This window comes from Populus trichocarpa, chromosome 18 (genome assembly GCF_000002775.5).
Source record: "Populus trichocarpa isolate Nisqually-1 chromosome 18, P.trichocarpa_v4.1, whole genome shotgun sequence".
NCBI classification, from domain to species: domain Eukaryota; kingdom Viridiplantae; phylum Streptophyta; class Magnoliopsida; order Malpighiales; family Salicaceae; genus Populus; species Populus trichocarpa.
The window spans coordinates 7,567,469-7,582,732 of NC_037302.2; the positions used below are offsets into that span (position 1 = coordinate 7,567,469).

A 15,264-nucleotide genomic window follows, 5' to 3' on the forward strand; every position below is an offset into this window, starting at 1 on the left:
TCCATGTTTTACATTTTAGTCCTATATTTTTAAATTTTGTATTTTTATGATGATTTGAAACTTAATTTCATCTAATTAGGATATAGAAAGATTAAATTGAAAGAGAAACGAACTTTGAAAAAAAAAAAAAAGGTTAGGAACTTTATTAGTTATATGAATAGTGAAGGCAATGTGCAGTCTGACTTATTATATTCTTAAGAGAAAATAAAATAACTTATTTAATTCAGTGTATGTTTGGTTTTTCAGAGGTAGATTGATTGTCCTTGTTAGTTTTCAATGACTTGGGATGCATCCTATTCACATTTTATTTGAAGAGAAAAAGCTATTCTTATTAGGGATGGCAATTTTAATTGCTCCATCAAATATCTAGTGTTATTTGATTTGGTAGAATTTATTTTTTTATTTACTTTGATTATGATGAAATTAAACTGATAAAATCTGATTTGATTTACTCTTCATGACACTATTAAATATAAAAAATATTTTACTTTTTTAAACAAGAAAAATACTACTTTCTTGCAAACCAACCAACAGGGTCTTAATATTATTGTGGCGGGGCCTTAATATGATTGTGGAATCCAGGTGAAGGGCTTATCCGGCACTTCCATATAACAGTAGTTTATTTCTGCCGGATTCCGTGAACAACAAATCACTATAGCTTTGTGAGGTGACGACTGACATGTCCTCGTAGCATGTGCAGGAAAAAATAAATTGAGGATAGCTGAATGTTTCTACTGTACTGGGTTGTCTATGCATCGCTGTTTTTTTTATTTTTATTTTTTTTTCTCACTCTACAATCCACTTGTTTTCTAATACGAGGTTGGATCTAGTGAATTACATCAAACGTAAAACAATATGCCAAAACCCTAATTCTTCAACGGATAAACACGGAGGGTAATAAAGAATCAATTATCTTCAATTCTTCTAAACACGGAGGAGCTCTCAACGAGCACAGTTAAGATATTTACAAGATTGAAACCTACCAAGTCCAGCTAGTAAGGGGTTAAGAAAAGGAAAAGCTCCAAAAAGAATATCCTTTCAAGTCTCAACTGTTGGCTATTTACTCTTTCGTACTTTGGTATCAAGTTCCACCGAGGTTCCCACGATGCCACGAGTCACCAGAGAACTTGTGCGTATATTTTACAGAAGAAAGCCGATGCAAGCCCTTCCATTTCTCTCTCAGCAACCTCTCTACATCATTTGAAATGCATCTTAAGAGCAGGATGAACCCGATGAGGTTGAGATATATATGATAATTTAGAGGAAAACGAGCTCAGCTTCAATTGCACAGCGCCTCCCCATGGTTTACCCAGTTCACAAAGCTATCTGAAAACTCCTCGAGCAAGTTGGAATTTGCTGGATTACTATACGATAGCTCTGTTCCTGTTCGCTGAATTTCCTACAAAGTAGAAAACATGAAAGCAGGGTTAAATTAACATGTAGAGTAGGTTGAATTTTTCTGGAATTCAGAAAAACTGACAGAAGCAGTTAGGTTCCTTCAAATATTCTAATCATATCATTGTGAACTTCTGTAAATTAAGTCATCAACCTTCTACAATTTTAATTATTAATGGCCATATAGACCCTGAGGGAAGGGGGGAAAAAAAACCACAAAATGGGTCTTTGTAAGCAAGCTTCCTGATCATCAGGAGCCATTTACTCAGAGATGTTAGTAAAAATTATGGAAATTCAACAACATAATATGTTCCATGAGCGACCTCATTTAGCTTTTCCAGCTCAACTTTCAATAAAGGTGATGCTAAGAGAAATACTGTTCATTACTTTTTTTTGGCAACTCGGTACTTTCTGTTGACTAAAAGATAACATGTTTTTCACTGTAGCAAGGGCCCTATGAATCAACCCTTTGTTTAAATGGTGACATCAACTAGTTGATTCAACCCTGTTGTCTTTCTCTTTGTTGAACTGAAATTAATGGCCACATCTTCCCCAATCGAACAAATTTAGTAAGAGACCACTAAGATGTGCTCTCATTTGAGCTGTAGCATATTTTGCTAAAAAATATGGTAATGTAGGCATGTAGCAGATACCAGGCAACATGACACGATGGCATGCGAATTGAGACCCACTTATTAAGAAATGATGACAAGACAATGCACCCTCCAAAAACCTTATGCACAAAAATAAAAGGGCAGCTCCAAATAGAAAAGGATGGGATAAAAAAATCATCTTCACCATCACAATTTCAAACACTTAATGAACATTTAATCCTCTGTCTCCACCATCTGATTTCACCATTTTTCCACTTCAGCACCATTGTCATCAAAGACACTGTCAACCATGTATTCTGTTCTAACACATCCGGTTTGGGATGTTTCTCATCATCATGCGAAAACTCTAAAGATCATTGATTATGACCACCTAAACTGAGAAATAACCAAGTTAGTCATTACTAATTGTGTATTGAACAAAGCCTCCACTATCCATGTTCAAGTAGGACATGATTACTTCTACAATCCCAATTGTTATAATTGATGACAATTGCTTTGCAAAGAACCCTTAAAGGCTTAAAATGCACATAAAGCTTGGTGTTTTGAAGGAGAAATCAATTTTGAGACTGTAAGGGTTCATTTAAGGAATTACTCTTTCTGTTAATGCTTGGATGTTTATTGATGAATGTGACAATATCTTGGTTTGTTGTATGAATAGAGGAATTGAATAGCTGGTTGTGAAGATGATTGTAGTTCTAAGAGGCAAGACAGCGTTGGTTTTATCAACCACTTACAAGCTCCAGAATAAGGTTGGATGGGGTTTGAGAATGTGTTGCATTCCAGAAAATTGGTGGTACAGCCAGTGAAGGAAGAACACTGTTAGTTACACATGGATGGTAAAATGCGATTATGACATTGTGAGAGAATTGGTTTGAGAATCAATTTAGGAGTGTAAAAGAGAGAGAGAGAGAGAGAGAGAGAGAGAGAACAAGAAAATATGAACATTTTGACAATGAGGAGGATATGTAATTTAGTTAGAGAGAGTTGAAAATGGGAGTGACATTGGTAGAAGCCACATCCAAATGTATCTCAATAATTTATGCAATTGATACATGTCAATAAAAAAAATAACAGGGCAGCCTGAAAAACAGTCTTAGTGGTATAGTTTAACAGCGGTTAATTATTGTGATTGTGAGTAACATGAGGCAAAGTTTGTAATTTGACTGGAAAAACATGACAGCTAAGTCGATCAATTGTGGCACACATATTGGTTAATTTATGGGTTTGGCCTTTTCCATTTTTTCAGAGTTTGATGCCACTTAAAATCTAGCTATCATTGAATTACTAAGAAAATGTGCAATAAGTACCAACAGAATAGTGGAGAGGACTGACCTTCGTGCTGGATCCACCATATTCACTTGTGGATGGGGTTGTTTCACCCATTATTCCATTGGCAACATCTTCTGATGACAGACCACAAATTGGAGAGTTTGTGAGCAACGATGACCTGCACAAATATCAAAAAATAATGAAGGGAACTACAATTACCGGTTCCAGCATAAGGCATGATGTGACAGAAGCGCACACACATACATAGCACTTTTTTGCTATACCAAGCCCTATTTTTTTGGCATTTTCCAATAATAAAATATTCCTACTTTCATGCTCAGCCGTTTCTTACTTCTGTTCCATCAAATTTTTCATCCTCGTGATTGATAAAAAAAAAATACCTCTCAAATGGCTCTTCTTCGCATGAGTTTCCAGAGGAAGACAGCCAGTCTATATCAACAAAGTTTGAGCAATTAAATGTATCTCCATGTTCAGAGAAACAAACTTGATCACTTTCCAGATAGCGATCTCTTTGCAGATCTCCAAAAAGCTGCCTACGAGGCATTAAGGGAGTGTACCTGCATGCAGCAATGAACAGCCAGTAAGTGAAATAGGGAACACGCGTTAGCATAATGGCAAGACTAATGTTGTCCATGAGGGGTTCTACAAGTGATACTATAAATCATACAGATCAATCAAGGAAATGAGACAGGAAAAAAAAAAAGCAGAAGAGCTAGAGAAAAGAGAGACCACTGCAACTTTTTACAAGGAAAACTTCGCATCACTTTCAGGAAGCAAACATGCATCATAATCACTTTAATTGCTGCAGATATTAAGAACAGCTTTAAGAACAATGTTTATAAGAAGAGCAGAAGACTCCATCTGACAGAAGCACAGGCAAAAACTTCAACTTCTACTATAAGTGAAAGATTTCCTTCTTTTTTTCAATAGAGTGCCATCACTAGGGGGAAAATAATGGATCCTCCAAGAAACAATCAATTTATTACAAATTCCAATACAGACAAAAAGGTTAAGCAATCAGACCTTGAAAATGCTATATCACTTTCACAAGTAGATATTTCAGGTGATGATTCTGAAATAACATTGTTTTCCTCTTGAAATTGATCTGGAAAAGCTGATCTGCAAAAGTTCTGCTGCTTGACATTCATAGCTGACAAAGGTGAGTGATTTTCCCGAAGAATATTTCCATCAGATAAGGACCTTTTGAAAATAGACCTGAATAATATTTGACAGTCAAAGGATAAGCCAGAGCTACAAATTTAGTCAACTTGCACTACTGTAACAAAGAAAGCAAAGTTAATAGAAAAGATCATAGGACCAATGAGCTCATGACAATAAGTGTACCTCCAGACAACAACCAACCTACCCCCAGCCCCCGAAAGAGAGAAGAATATGGAAATGATTAATAGAGAGAGTCCGAAAGATGCACACAAGAAAGTAATGCATCAATGCATTTTCACACTATAAAGCACAAAAGATAACAGAAATCTGTTAAACACTAAGCCTGGGCATTACACTTAGCTTAAACATTGGCCAGAGAAGACTGAGATACAATCAGATTGACCACAAATAGGAAAGTTATGAGTGGAGAAACACATTTAAGTGTAAAATCTGTAATATGTAATTTATAAAATTTGGCCTTGTCTGGCAATCTAAATACCTTGCATCTTCATCCACGTTTGTTTGCCCATTCCTTCCAACATTGTGATGCTGGTCAGAATCCAATTCCCAGAGTGCAGGTTTACCCTGTTGTGGTTGGAAGTGCCCCAAGAATCTGCTCAAGTTTTAGTTGTTAAAGTCATTATTGATAGAACAATTGCAGCAAATTATTCAAGGATGATCAAGCTGAGCAAATAAAGGCAATGGCATAATCCAATTATCTCAATGCCCACCAAACTTTGCTCTTGAACTCAGCACAAGCCACAATATTTCAGAGGTCTCTGAACAAATTGGCCTTTTCAATACATAAAAGTCCTAAATTAGATTGATTAGCTTGAAGAACCACAGAGTATCTGTCCAACGTAGGCAGTATAAGCTCTTATCAAAGACAGCCCATGTTTTTATCAAGTAGTACGAGAATAAGACAGAATGTACAACTTACACATTAATTGCATCCTGTTTCTCAGCATCCATGTATGCATTGCTGTAATACCGTTGAAGGGTTCTGAAGAACTCCTGGGACTGAGTTGCAGCCTTCCACTGACCCCTTCTCTCAGAGAATATCTAACATCATCAACAGTTCAAAAATTAAGAAATAATGTATCTCATTATTAACCAAAATAGCAGCTTCAATTAAAACTATGGAGACCAGCAAGGGTATTTATCAGTGGGAGAGGATTCACAAGTAGATGCTATCAACAAAGTCAACAGAATGTACTAAGCCCACTACCAAACCCACAGCATAACTTACAGCAAAATATAAGAGACATTGCTCTGTTACAGTTGACAAATCCACCCCCCCTCCTCTCTTCCCATCTTCCATGAGAACACACAATTCTTATATATAGATTTTACATCAACCATTAGACACCAATAACCAGATCTGTTAATAGAAAATCCTCTTACCAAAGTGAACTGTATGATAACATTATTTTTTCATGTGATAAATCTAGTAGTTTGATAGGCTCGAGCTTCTAAAATTATGATATAAACACCTTCCTCATCTTTTTTCTTCTTTTGATAAGAAAAATATGAAGGCACCAACAGGGTGTCATTCATATGCAAGGAATATAAACTACATACAAGATAAAAGATCTGTCAACTCCTTTGCATCGTCAACACATTCAAACACAAATTCCCTGTATGCCAAGGTATGAAGTCTTAATTTGATATTGTATTAAAGAAAAGTTATGGAGGACTCTTCCACCTTGAATGCTCTTCTATTGCCTTCCTCAAACTCCAACACAGCCAAAACATAGCTCACGGATTAAATGTCAAGATATAAAGTCTCCTTACTTTGTAACCACAAAATTAAATTCTAAAAAAAAAAATAATCCACATACCAGTCTACATTGAAGGTTTCAAGAGAAAAAAACAAAAAGCAAACCAAAAAACCTACAGGAAGACACTTGTTGTAATTAAAGAACTAATAACATCTGCAATACAAGCTAGAATCACCTTATTATGAGCAGCGGAGCCACCATACTGATGCGCAAGTGTGTCACCCATTCTCTCATAAAACCCCATCAAGTCATCAGCCAAAGGCACATCAAGGTCTATTTTAGGGTTATCTATAACACCCAAGGCATTAAGCTGGTGTCCAAGAGCAGCCAGCCCATATGCATACTGTGCAACATTTGTGCGATCAAGACAATCTATGCAATTGGTCCTGAGCACACCCATCTGGAACATTGGGCGCTTGATAGAATGGTTTCCATTAACAGCATTGTTACCTCCACTAGATTTCTCCTCTAAGTTGTTGCCATCCTCATTATAGCTGTTACTGTTATACTGAGACGTTAAGTTGCCATTCTCAGCATGCCTGCATCACACGGGCAATGCCAACCTTGCCATCATTAAAACATGAGAAGTAGCTTACTCAGACATAAATGCAAATATTTTATCATGTCTGTCACTTATCAAATAAGATCAATCGAGCACCCACTATACTTGGCTTCCAAGATTCAAGCACTAATGTAAAAAGTAAATTGATTAGGAAAGATTAGAAGTCCATTTGGCATCACAACATAGAACCTAGGGTCAAAACTATGGTTTGCTTGCGTCATTGGTCCAGTCATAGAATTTTGTTTTAAATTCTTTTTAATGTCATTGGTCCCTGCAGCACCAAACATTTCCAGGATTTTCATTGCACTTTATAGCTTACACTCAGTAAGCAGAATGCAGCATAATCAACAGAAAGAACAAAAGAAAGAAGATTGAAATTAGATCCCCTCATAACTGAAGTTAATGCTAATAACAGAAATACTGCATTTTAGATCCAGTGGCATGTGCTCATCGTTTAAGTTATTGCTATGTCCACAAATTCAAGGTACAAGTCATGTTGTTCAAAATATCACGAATGACTGGGGAAGCTACAGAAAAGTGATTGACCAACTTACTCAGTGAAAGGTGAATCCATACAACCCTCAAGTTTCAAGTCCGATGTTGCTTGACAATAAAAGAAACCTGTTAGCGTCAAAGCATATGCAGCCACTTTTCCCAGAAGTAATAAAACATTTGTTGCTTTGCTGAGAGTTGACAATAAAGGCAAGTTCGTTGAAGTAAGAATACATTTTTGTCAAAATACCAGTACAAAATTAAGATGATTAAGCTAAAAAGAGATACCTTCTAGAATGTTGGTGTAGATCCCAGTGAAGGAACCTTAGACGATTCTCCTCAGATAAATTTTTATTAATATGATCAATAGCATTAGCAAACTCTGCACGAAGAATTGACTCTCGAGGTTTCTTCTCTTGTGTCTATGATTGTGAAACAATGAACAATAGATAAAATAAAATAAATAAATAAATAAATAATAATAATAATAATTTAAAATATGAATTGAGACATGATACTAACAGAAGCAACTAAAACAGCCAACTTTTTGTAATAAAAAAACAGGACTGTTTAAAGATCTTTCATGTCGGAAGACTAATTCAAGACATTTGCAGCTGCAGCGGAAGAAAAAAAACATGTGAACCACTGAATAAGTAAGAAACTTACCTTAATCAAGTTCAAAATAATAATGGGATTTCCATATCTCTTTGCAAGATTTTCAAAATGAAGTCTTGTTGCTTCATAATTTTGGTCCTTCTTTGACACTATTAAAGACAAGAAATCATGTGAAAATCAAAAAATGCAAAGCACCCCCATGAATGCCACAAGATCAAGGACATACATATAATATCAGGTTTAATATTCAAACGTGAGGTTTCCTGTGACCAAAATAGTGGGATGGAACCACGGTTCTGGACAACTGAACTTATTTGCATGGGAAATCCTTCGGGAACATCCTCAAAAACAATCTGCTCTGTCTCAACATCATTAGCCACTCTGCCCTTCTCATTTACCCCACGTTTCAAATACCTAAATAGGGAAGCACCAGTGAGAGGCGTACCGATGTGAAAATTAATAAAGCAAAACAACGTAATAGACATCATCAACTCAAGCAGCAGATGGTCAAACAATATCCAATATTATCATTTTTATGGAGAAACATCGCAATCGACCCCAACTAGTTTGGGATTGACTTCTTGTTTTTCCTGCTGTTGTGTCATACATTCAGAGAAACATCATAGCCACATAAGCCGGGTTGAGCTTATCATTTTACTGAAAATTAGGGTATAAGGATTTGAAATGCATTTAAAATACATGGTGGCTGAGAACAATGGTTTCTTGGTAACCACTGAAACAGAATCGCCCATAATCTTCAAATAATAGTCAAAATATATATTTCAAAAATGCTGACAAAAAAAAAGTGACAACTAGCTTAATTTATTTTTAAAGAAGATATTCTATTAAAAAATCAAAACCGAGCTAGTAGATTCTTCATCAACAAAGAGGTGTTTTGTTCTAGGAATAAATGTCCATGATATATTCTTATTTAAGAATTTCAATTTGGAGTTACAGGTAAAATTCTGTAAGTAGAGGCAGAGTAGTGGTTTTGGCAATATTTCAACCGAGCTGCATCATGGATTGTTTCATTTAGCAATTATGTCATGTATAGTTACTTTTCTAATTATAAGTCATTGGTCCATTTGGAATTTCAAGTTTATTAAGGATGCGCAATATTATGTAGGAATCCTGGTCTTTTTAGGAATTATGGTGTAGTTATAAGCTTTTCCATTTTGAGATCTTTAGCTTATTTTGCATATTACTACAAGGAAAAAAGCTTACTTTGCAACATAAGGTAATCAATTTCATTAGTTATCAGGTTATGGAACAAAATAGACATTTCTAAAGTCATGTTCTAGGCTTGGTGCTTAGGGTTTTCCTCTCTCTCATTCTTCTCTCTTTCTTATTCTTCTTATTCTTGTTCTTTTAGCAAGGGTCATCATATAGGAAGCCATTAGAATATTTAGCAAGTACCTTGAGATTCCCATGCTAAGCACAAAGAAACTTGGGAGGAAAAAAAAAACACAGGCATGCTACTTTACCTAGTACCAGCATAGTGACGTGAACGTCTTGCAATTAGGGTAAGTTTGAACTCCCGCCCGGATACAGAAAGTTTGGCCTACATTTATATAGCATGAAGCCAACAGTGAAATAAACGTCATAATTCAAGTACACCTACTCACAAAATAAGCATTGCTTGGACAGCTATACATCTGAAAGAGGAAAAATAATTCACATTCTAAGCAACTTGTCTACCATCCATTATTCACCTGTTTAAAGAATCCATACACTAAAGCAACTGTCCACAGAGTATTTTGAAGGTGATTTCGGATGCCACGAGTCAAGAACTCATTCCAGACAAACATTGTTTCATATGGGACCTGGCCTGTCCTGGTATCACACAAGTTCTTTTGAAGACTACGCATAACATGGTATGAGTAGCTAAAAAAGAAGTCCTTTGTTAGGTCCACTGTGCATAGAAGCTTCTTGTACCTATGTCATCAATGAAATAAAGACAATCAAACTTTACAACAAAACCCTCAGAAAATTTAGTGCTCAAACTCTTGCTACAAAAGGAAAACACATGAGAAAGAAAGTGAGCTATGGAAAGAATACAGAACGTCATTTTCCAATAAACCTGTAGTTGATTATTTCACTATGAATAACTAAAAGGTTAGAGTAAAAGAATGAGAAGCAAGGGCATAAGTTTCTCACCCTAAATAACTCCACTTGCGCAGCACCAATAAATACAGAAAAAGAAGAAAAGACAAACAATTAATGTGCGATAAGGACAGGTGAAATTTCTATTCTTGCAAGCCAAATAGTGTTGATCAGAGACAAGTGCTAATTATTCTTTTGAATTCATGAAAATAACACAAAAAATTTGTAAGCACATTTTTTCCTAAAAAATGGAATTTTATTAGATTATGAAAGAGGTAAGTAACAGGATGAAAAGATGAGAATCTCTCCCAACAGAAACAGGCAAGAAAAAAGGCTAAAACACCAAATTTCTCCAGTCTCTCTGCATATTCCCTTGGGAAAAACCTCCAAAAACTTATGTGGCAAAGCACCGCAGGAAAGTGAAAGACTTGGTCCAAACCATCACAAAAGAGCACACTTATACAACACTCTGCCTCCATTTCCTTTCAGAACTGAACATTTTTCCTCCTTTTGATTCACCAAGACACACAAATCAGCTAGGAGCAGCTCTCCTAAAGTATTCCAGCAAACCCCAAAACTTACTGGAGATAGAGAAAATCCTAGCCTAAAGATTCCAAGAAACTGAACAGTGAAAGAAGAGGTGGTCTATGATTCACTATTATTGCCACACTTAGTGCATCATGTATCAGGGGATGAGCTCGTAGTCATAAAGTGCAAAAGAACTGTCTGAAAATGAGTAGGATACAACAACTAATACAGCTTTTGGTTTATCATTCATGATTTCTCTAACATTTAAAATAAATGAGTAACGACATCTCATGAAGAATGGGCTAAAGACCTGTTCTCCTCCTTAGAATTGCTGATACTAGACTGTACAGTGGAATTTGGAAGTGGAATCATCTCACTCTTGCAGACTGCATATACGTTGTGACCACAGATTGCACCAATTTGTCTTCTTTTTGTTATAAGTAGCATGTAGTATGGTCCAAGAAATTTGATGAACCCTAAAACGAGAAGATCACTATGAGCATAGTAATATTGTAAACAATCTCAAAGAGAGAAAAACAATGCAACTAAAATGAACATACCAATAATTCCATAACAAGTAGTGACAAATTTAAGCCCACCGGTAGCATTGTTTCCTTCATGTACCCGCCTCAACAGATCATAACATTCACTCTCCGTATACGTTGTAGAATCTTCACGAATATTTAACTCGCAAGGATCAAGTCGGTCAATCTTTAGAACTCTCCAATACATCCTAGTCTTGTCCCTTCCTACCATGTAAAATTTCTGCAGAAACAGGTAAAGAACAAATAACCAAATGGGTGCAAAACACAACATAAAATCAATGAGTACATTTGCTGAATAAATCAAGCCATGCTGCATCTACAATAGTGAAGAGGCTTTGACTTGGTTGCAATTTCAAATGCATAAACTCAAGCAGACATCCGAAAATAGTAACAAGCATAAGAGATTTAACACTTTGTATAGCATCTTAAACTGACAGCATATGATCATTCAATTCAATTCCAAAAAGAACAAAAACAGAAGGGTGTTAAAGTAAAATGCAGTCTACTTATAAGCGATCCAAAACAACCTAATTCGGCAATGAATTTGTGAATGTAAATTAAAGAGATCGCAAAAAAAAAATACATAAGAGAAAGAGTACCGATTGAGTCTTATAAAGCTTGAATTTCTGCATAGAAACCTGGTCAGGCCACGGCAGCAACTCTTCTTGCTCATCAGTTCTACTATTACTACTTATTGTCGGGGAGTAAGACGTTCCCTCATTCCCCGTCGACGACGCCATCACTCTCTCTCACACACACTCTAATTTCTCGAATTATTTTCTAGATCTATCTGTGTCTCCCTCCCCCGAGCCCCGGGCTCAGGGAGATTATCACAATAACATGCAACACAACATCAAATAAATTATTTAGTTATCAAAAGAAAGAATCGCAACATTTGCATACAATGGAGCTTGGTTGCTTCAAATACAACATCTCTTTCTAATTATAAATTATCGTACCTCTGCTCTTCTCTCTTTTTTCCTCTCTCTCCCCCTCCATTCACACATACAAAGATATACAGCTTGATTCTTGTGATCTTCGAATCAAGAATAACCGCGCAATTGCAGAGATCGAAGCATTAATTAATTAACAGCTATAATTAGGCGGATATGGTTAACAAAAGGAAGCAGCTTTATATTTATACATACTAGGAAAGAAAAGGAGAAGATCAAGCTCAGAGACCGAAAAAACAACGAAGAAACCTGGGAGGTTTCGAGAACAAAAATAAATAAATAAGGTAAAAGGAAGGGGGGAATTCTGGGCTTTTTTTTTATTTTATTTTGTGTGTGTGTGTGCGCCGTTCTTACAAACACAGCTGCTAATTATTGATGACGGTAAAAATTTAAAAGGTTTGTTGTTGTTGTTGTTGTTAGAGATTTTAAGATATTTTTTTTGTTATTTTTGGAAAATAAATTCTTTAAATTATTTTTTTTATTTTTAAATTGATTTGATAAGAAATAAATTGTAAAAAATAATAAAAATATAATTTTAGTATGTTTTCAGATAAAAACCAACCACAACTGTGAATGGCTGCTACAACCACACGTTTTTAATTTTTTTCTTTTTTTCTTTTTTTAATTGGTTTATATGATGTGAACTTGTCGAAGAAAGAAAGGGAGGCGCCGGGAGAGGGCGGTTGCAGCCACGAGGAATGCCTGGATGCCATGCCAGGCTGCTCCTCATAATTGATTAGGTCATTCAGTTTCTTCACGGTCCTCCCTCGAGGATCAAACTGACCAATACACGCAAATCAAGTACTTCTTTCCTTTTTATTTTTTATTTATTTTTTTATTTTTGGTTTGTATGGCCTCCTTATGATGTATGATTGGGAAGAGGGTATCATTTTCTCAATCAAGAGTGTTGCACGTGATCCCATGTGAACTTTAGAATAGGGGTCATGTGACCATTTATTGCTTGTGTCAATAAATCCCACGCCGTTTCTAGAGAAGAAACGTTTCGAACGCGTAGATCATGGTCTCCAACAACAACAAGAAAGCAGCAATCATGTGAAGTAAAAGGAAAGTAAGTGCTGCGCAAAAATCCAAAGCCAGTGTTAATGAGAATGACGCCCGATGCAAGAACTACACACTATGCACAAAATGATGCCCAGGGAAATAATTAGATTTAATTAGATTTGCTCAAAAATTATATGATTATACTATACTTTTCAAATAACATCAGATATTTTTTATTTTTTATGGTAATGTTAGAGGTTTTAAATAGTAATGTTATAAATAATTATATATAAAAATGATGTTTTTCTTTTAATTCCTTGTGGATATTCAATGAGAATGGAATGCCTAATTTTTTTATATTGTGAAGCTTTTATATAATTTTCTCAATTTAGTTATTCTCATATTTTTGCATACAATAGCATCAAAATTATCGAAGCATAATATTTTTTTTATTCGAACTTGATTTTCAAGTCATGATAAGTCTTTATTAAAAAATGCTATTAATAAAAATATATATATTTTTATATGTAAAAGAAAATAATACATAAACAAAAAAATAATTTTTAGATTGAGAAATCTTTTGAAGCGATTCATAAAAAATAAAAATAAATAAAAACAAAAAACAAAGACAAACAATTTTCTTTACATAGTTGTGTCTTGACAATTCATTAAAAAAAAATCCTTTTTTTCATTATACAGACTTATTGTTCTCTATTTTTGTTATGAAAATAATTTATCACTCATTTATTGTTATAAACTTTCTATATAAATTAAACAAACTTGCTAATGTGCATTGGCTACCAGGCTTAGGTGTGCCTAAATTGTTTTTAATAGACAAGTGTGAGGTCCTGACTTTCTAAGCCTAAGGAGTGCTTGATCTTTATTTTTTATTTATTTATTTTATACTTTATGATGAAATTATCTTTCAATAAAATTATTAAAATGATAAAATGATATTTAAAAATCATCCAATTATGCCATGATTTTTAAATAAAATTATATTCTTATTATATATGAACATTTTAAAAACAATTGTTCATGAATATTCATTGAGAAGAGAATATATATTTTATTTTATTTTATTTCAAATTATCTATTCATTTGTTTTTTTAATACAATCAAGTAAAACTTATAAAGACAATTAAAAAATCAATCTTCAAATAAAGAACAAGTTTTTTCTTCCATGTATATATAAGGAATGGTTGTTTTGATTAGAAGGAATATGTTTTTTTCTCATTAATTCTTATAAATATTTATTTTAATTGCCTTAAGCCTTAACTCGAAAGACCATATAAGAAAAAGGGTATTTTTCATCAAAACAAAAGGAAAGGTGTGAACAAAAAAGAAAAATCATGATTAAAGAAATGCATTTTTCTCCCTAATTTAAATTATTGAATTTCTTCTAAATATTTATTTTAATCACCATATAATTCAATAAAAATAAATTCTAAAAAGGGCATTAGAGCAGCATGCGAGTAAATTGACTAGTTTTTAGCTAAACCTCATTTAACCCTTGAAAAAAATATTCAAATCTTGAGATTAAAAATTCCAAAAAATTCAAGATCTATGAGTAAATTTTGGTTTGTGCTCAAAACTTCAATTTGAATAGTGATGTTGATAATGTGTACTCATACCAGCACATGGTAGGCAACTAAAATCCTCTAATGGATTTTTTTTTCTAATTTAAAAAGGTATTGTCTCACTAGTATCACATGGTGAATTTTGTCCTTTTTAAAAGACAATGTTAGGAGAAAGGTGCCTTTGTGCTTATAAGCAACTAAAACCATCGTCTCCTACCCTGTCGTGACGTGCATGACATCGAATGACAGATTTTCCTCCTAGATCGAAAGATTTTGGTATTAATCATAAAATTATAATTTTAAAGGAGTCATCACCTAGTATCATGGTCACTAGAAAACCTAATGGTCTGCGAGAGTCTAAATAAGAGTACTAGTTGTGAAAGGGAAAAACACATCACCCCTAATGCACCCTACCTATGATAAGCTACATTGTTGATTGATTGTTTTTCTAAACCATGTTAATATATGTTGGTTTATCTAAGGTTCAAGGCAGATCTTTCTTCGTAAAGAAGTCTTTGTCTTATTGGGTGAACTGAAAACATATCGTTTTAGGGCCTAAGTCTTAACATCGCACTTATTCCTACTTTGTGTCTTTAATATCCGAGGGTATACTTTATAGTGTAATTTTATACTCGTAAATAAT

The 15,264-nt window shown here is 34.4% G+C and overlaps 1 protein-coding gene across 1 annotated transcript; it reads right to left on the reverse strand.

The window, feature by feature from the left end:
- Positions 1-895: 895 nt before the first annotated feature.
- On the reverse strand, positions 896-12,410 carry LOC7490530 (phosphoinositide phosphatase SAC3). The gene is made up of 16 exons (XM_002324099.4): positions 11,686-12,410; positions 11,102-11,306; positions 10,852-11,017; positions 9,623-9,845; positions 9,395-9,471; positions 8,137-8,324; positions 7,962-8,059; positions 7,584-7,717; positions 7,358-7,486; positions 6,417-6,780; positions 5,401-5,522; positions 4,960-5,073; positions 4,323-4,514; positions 3,680-3,856; positions 3,342-3,456; positions 896-1,399 (listed from the first exon to the last, which is right to left on the reverse strand). Exons 1-16 carry the CDS (start codon positions 11,824-11,826, stop codon positions 1,280-1,282), a joined length of 2,565 nt encoding a protein of 854 aa, XP_002324135.2. The 5' UTR covers positions 11,827-12,410; the 3' UTR covers positions 896-1,279.
- Between the last annotated feature and the right edge of the window lie 2,854 nt (positions 12,411-15,264).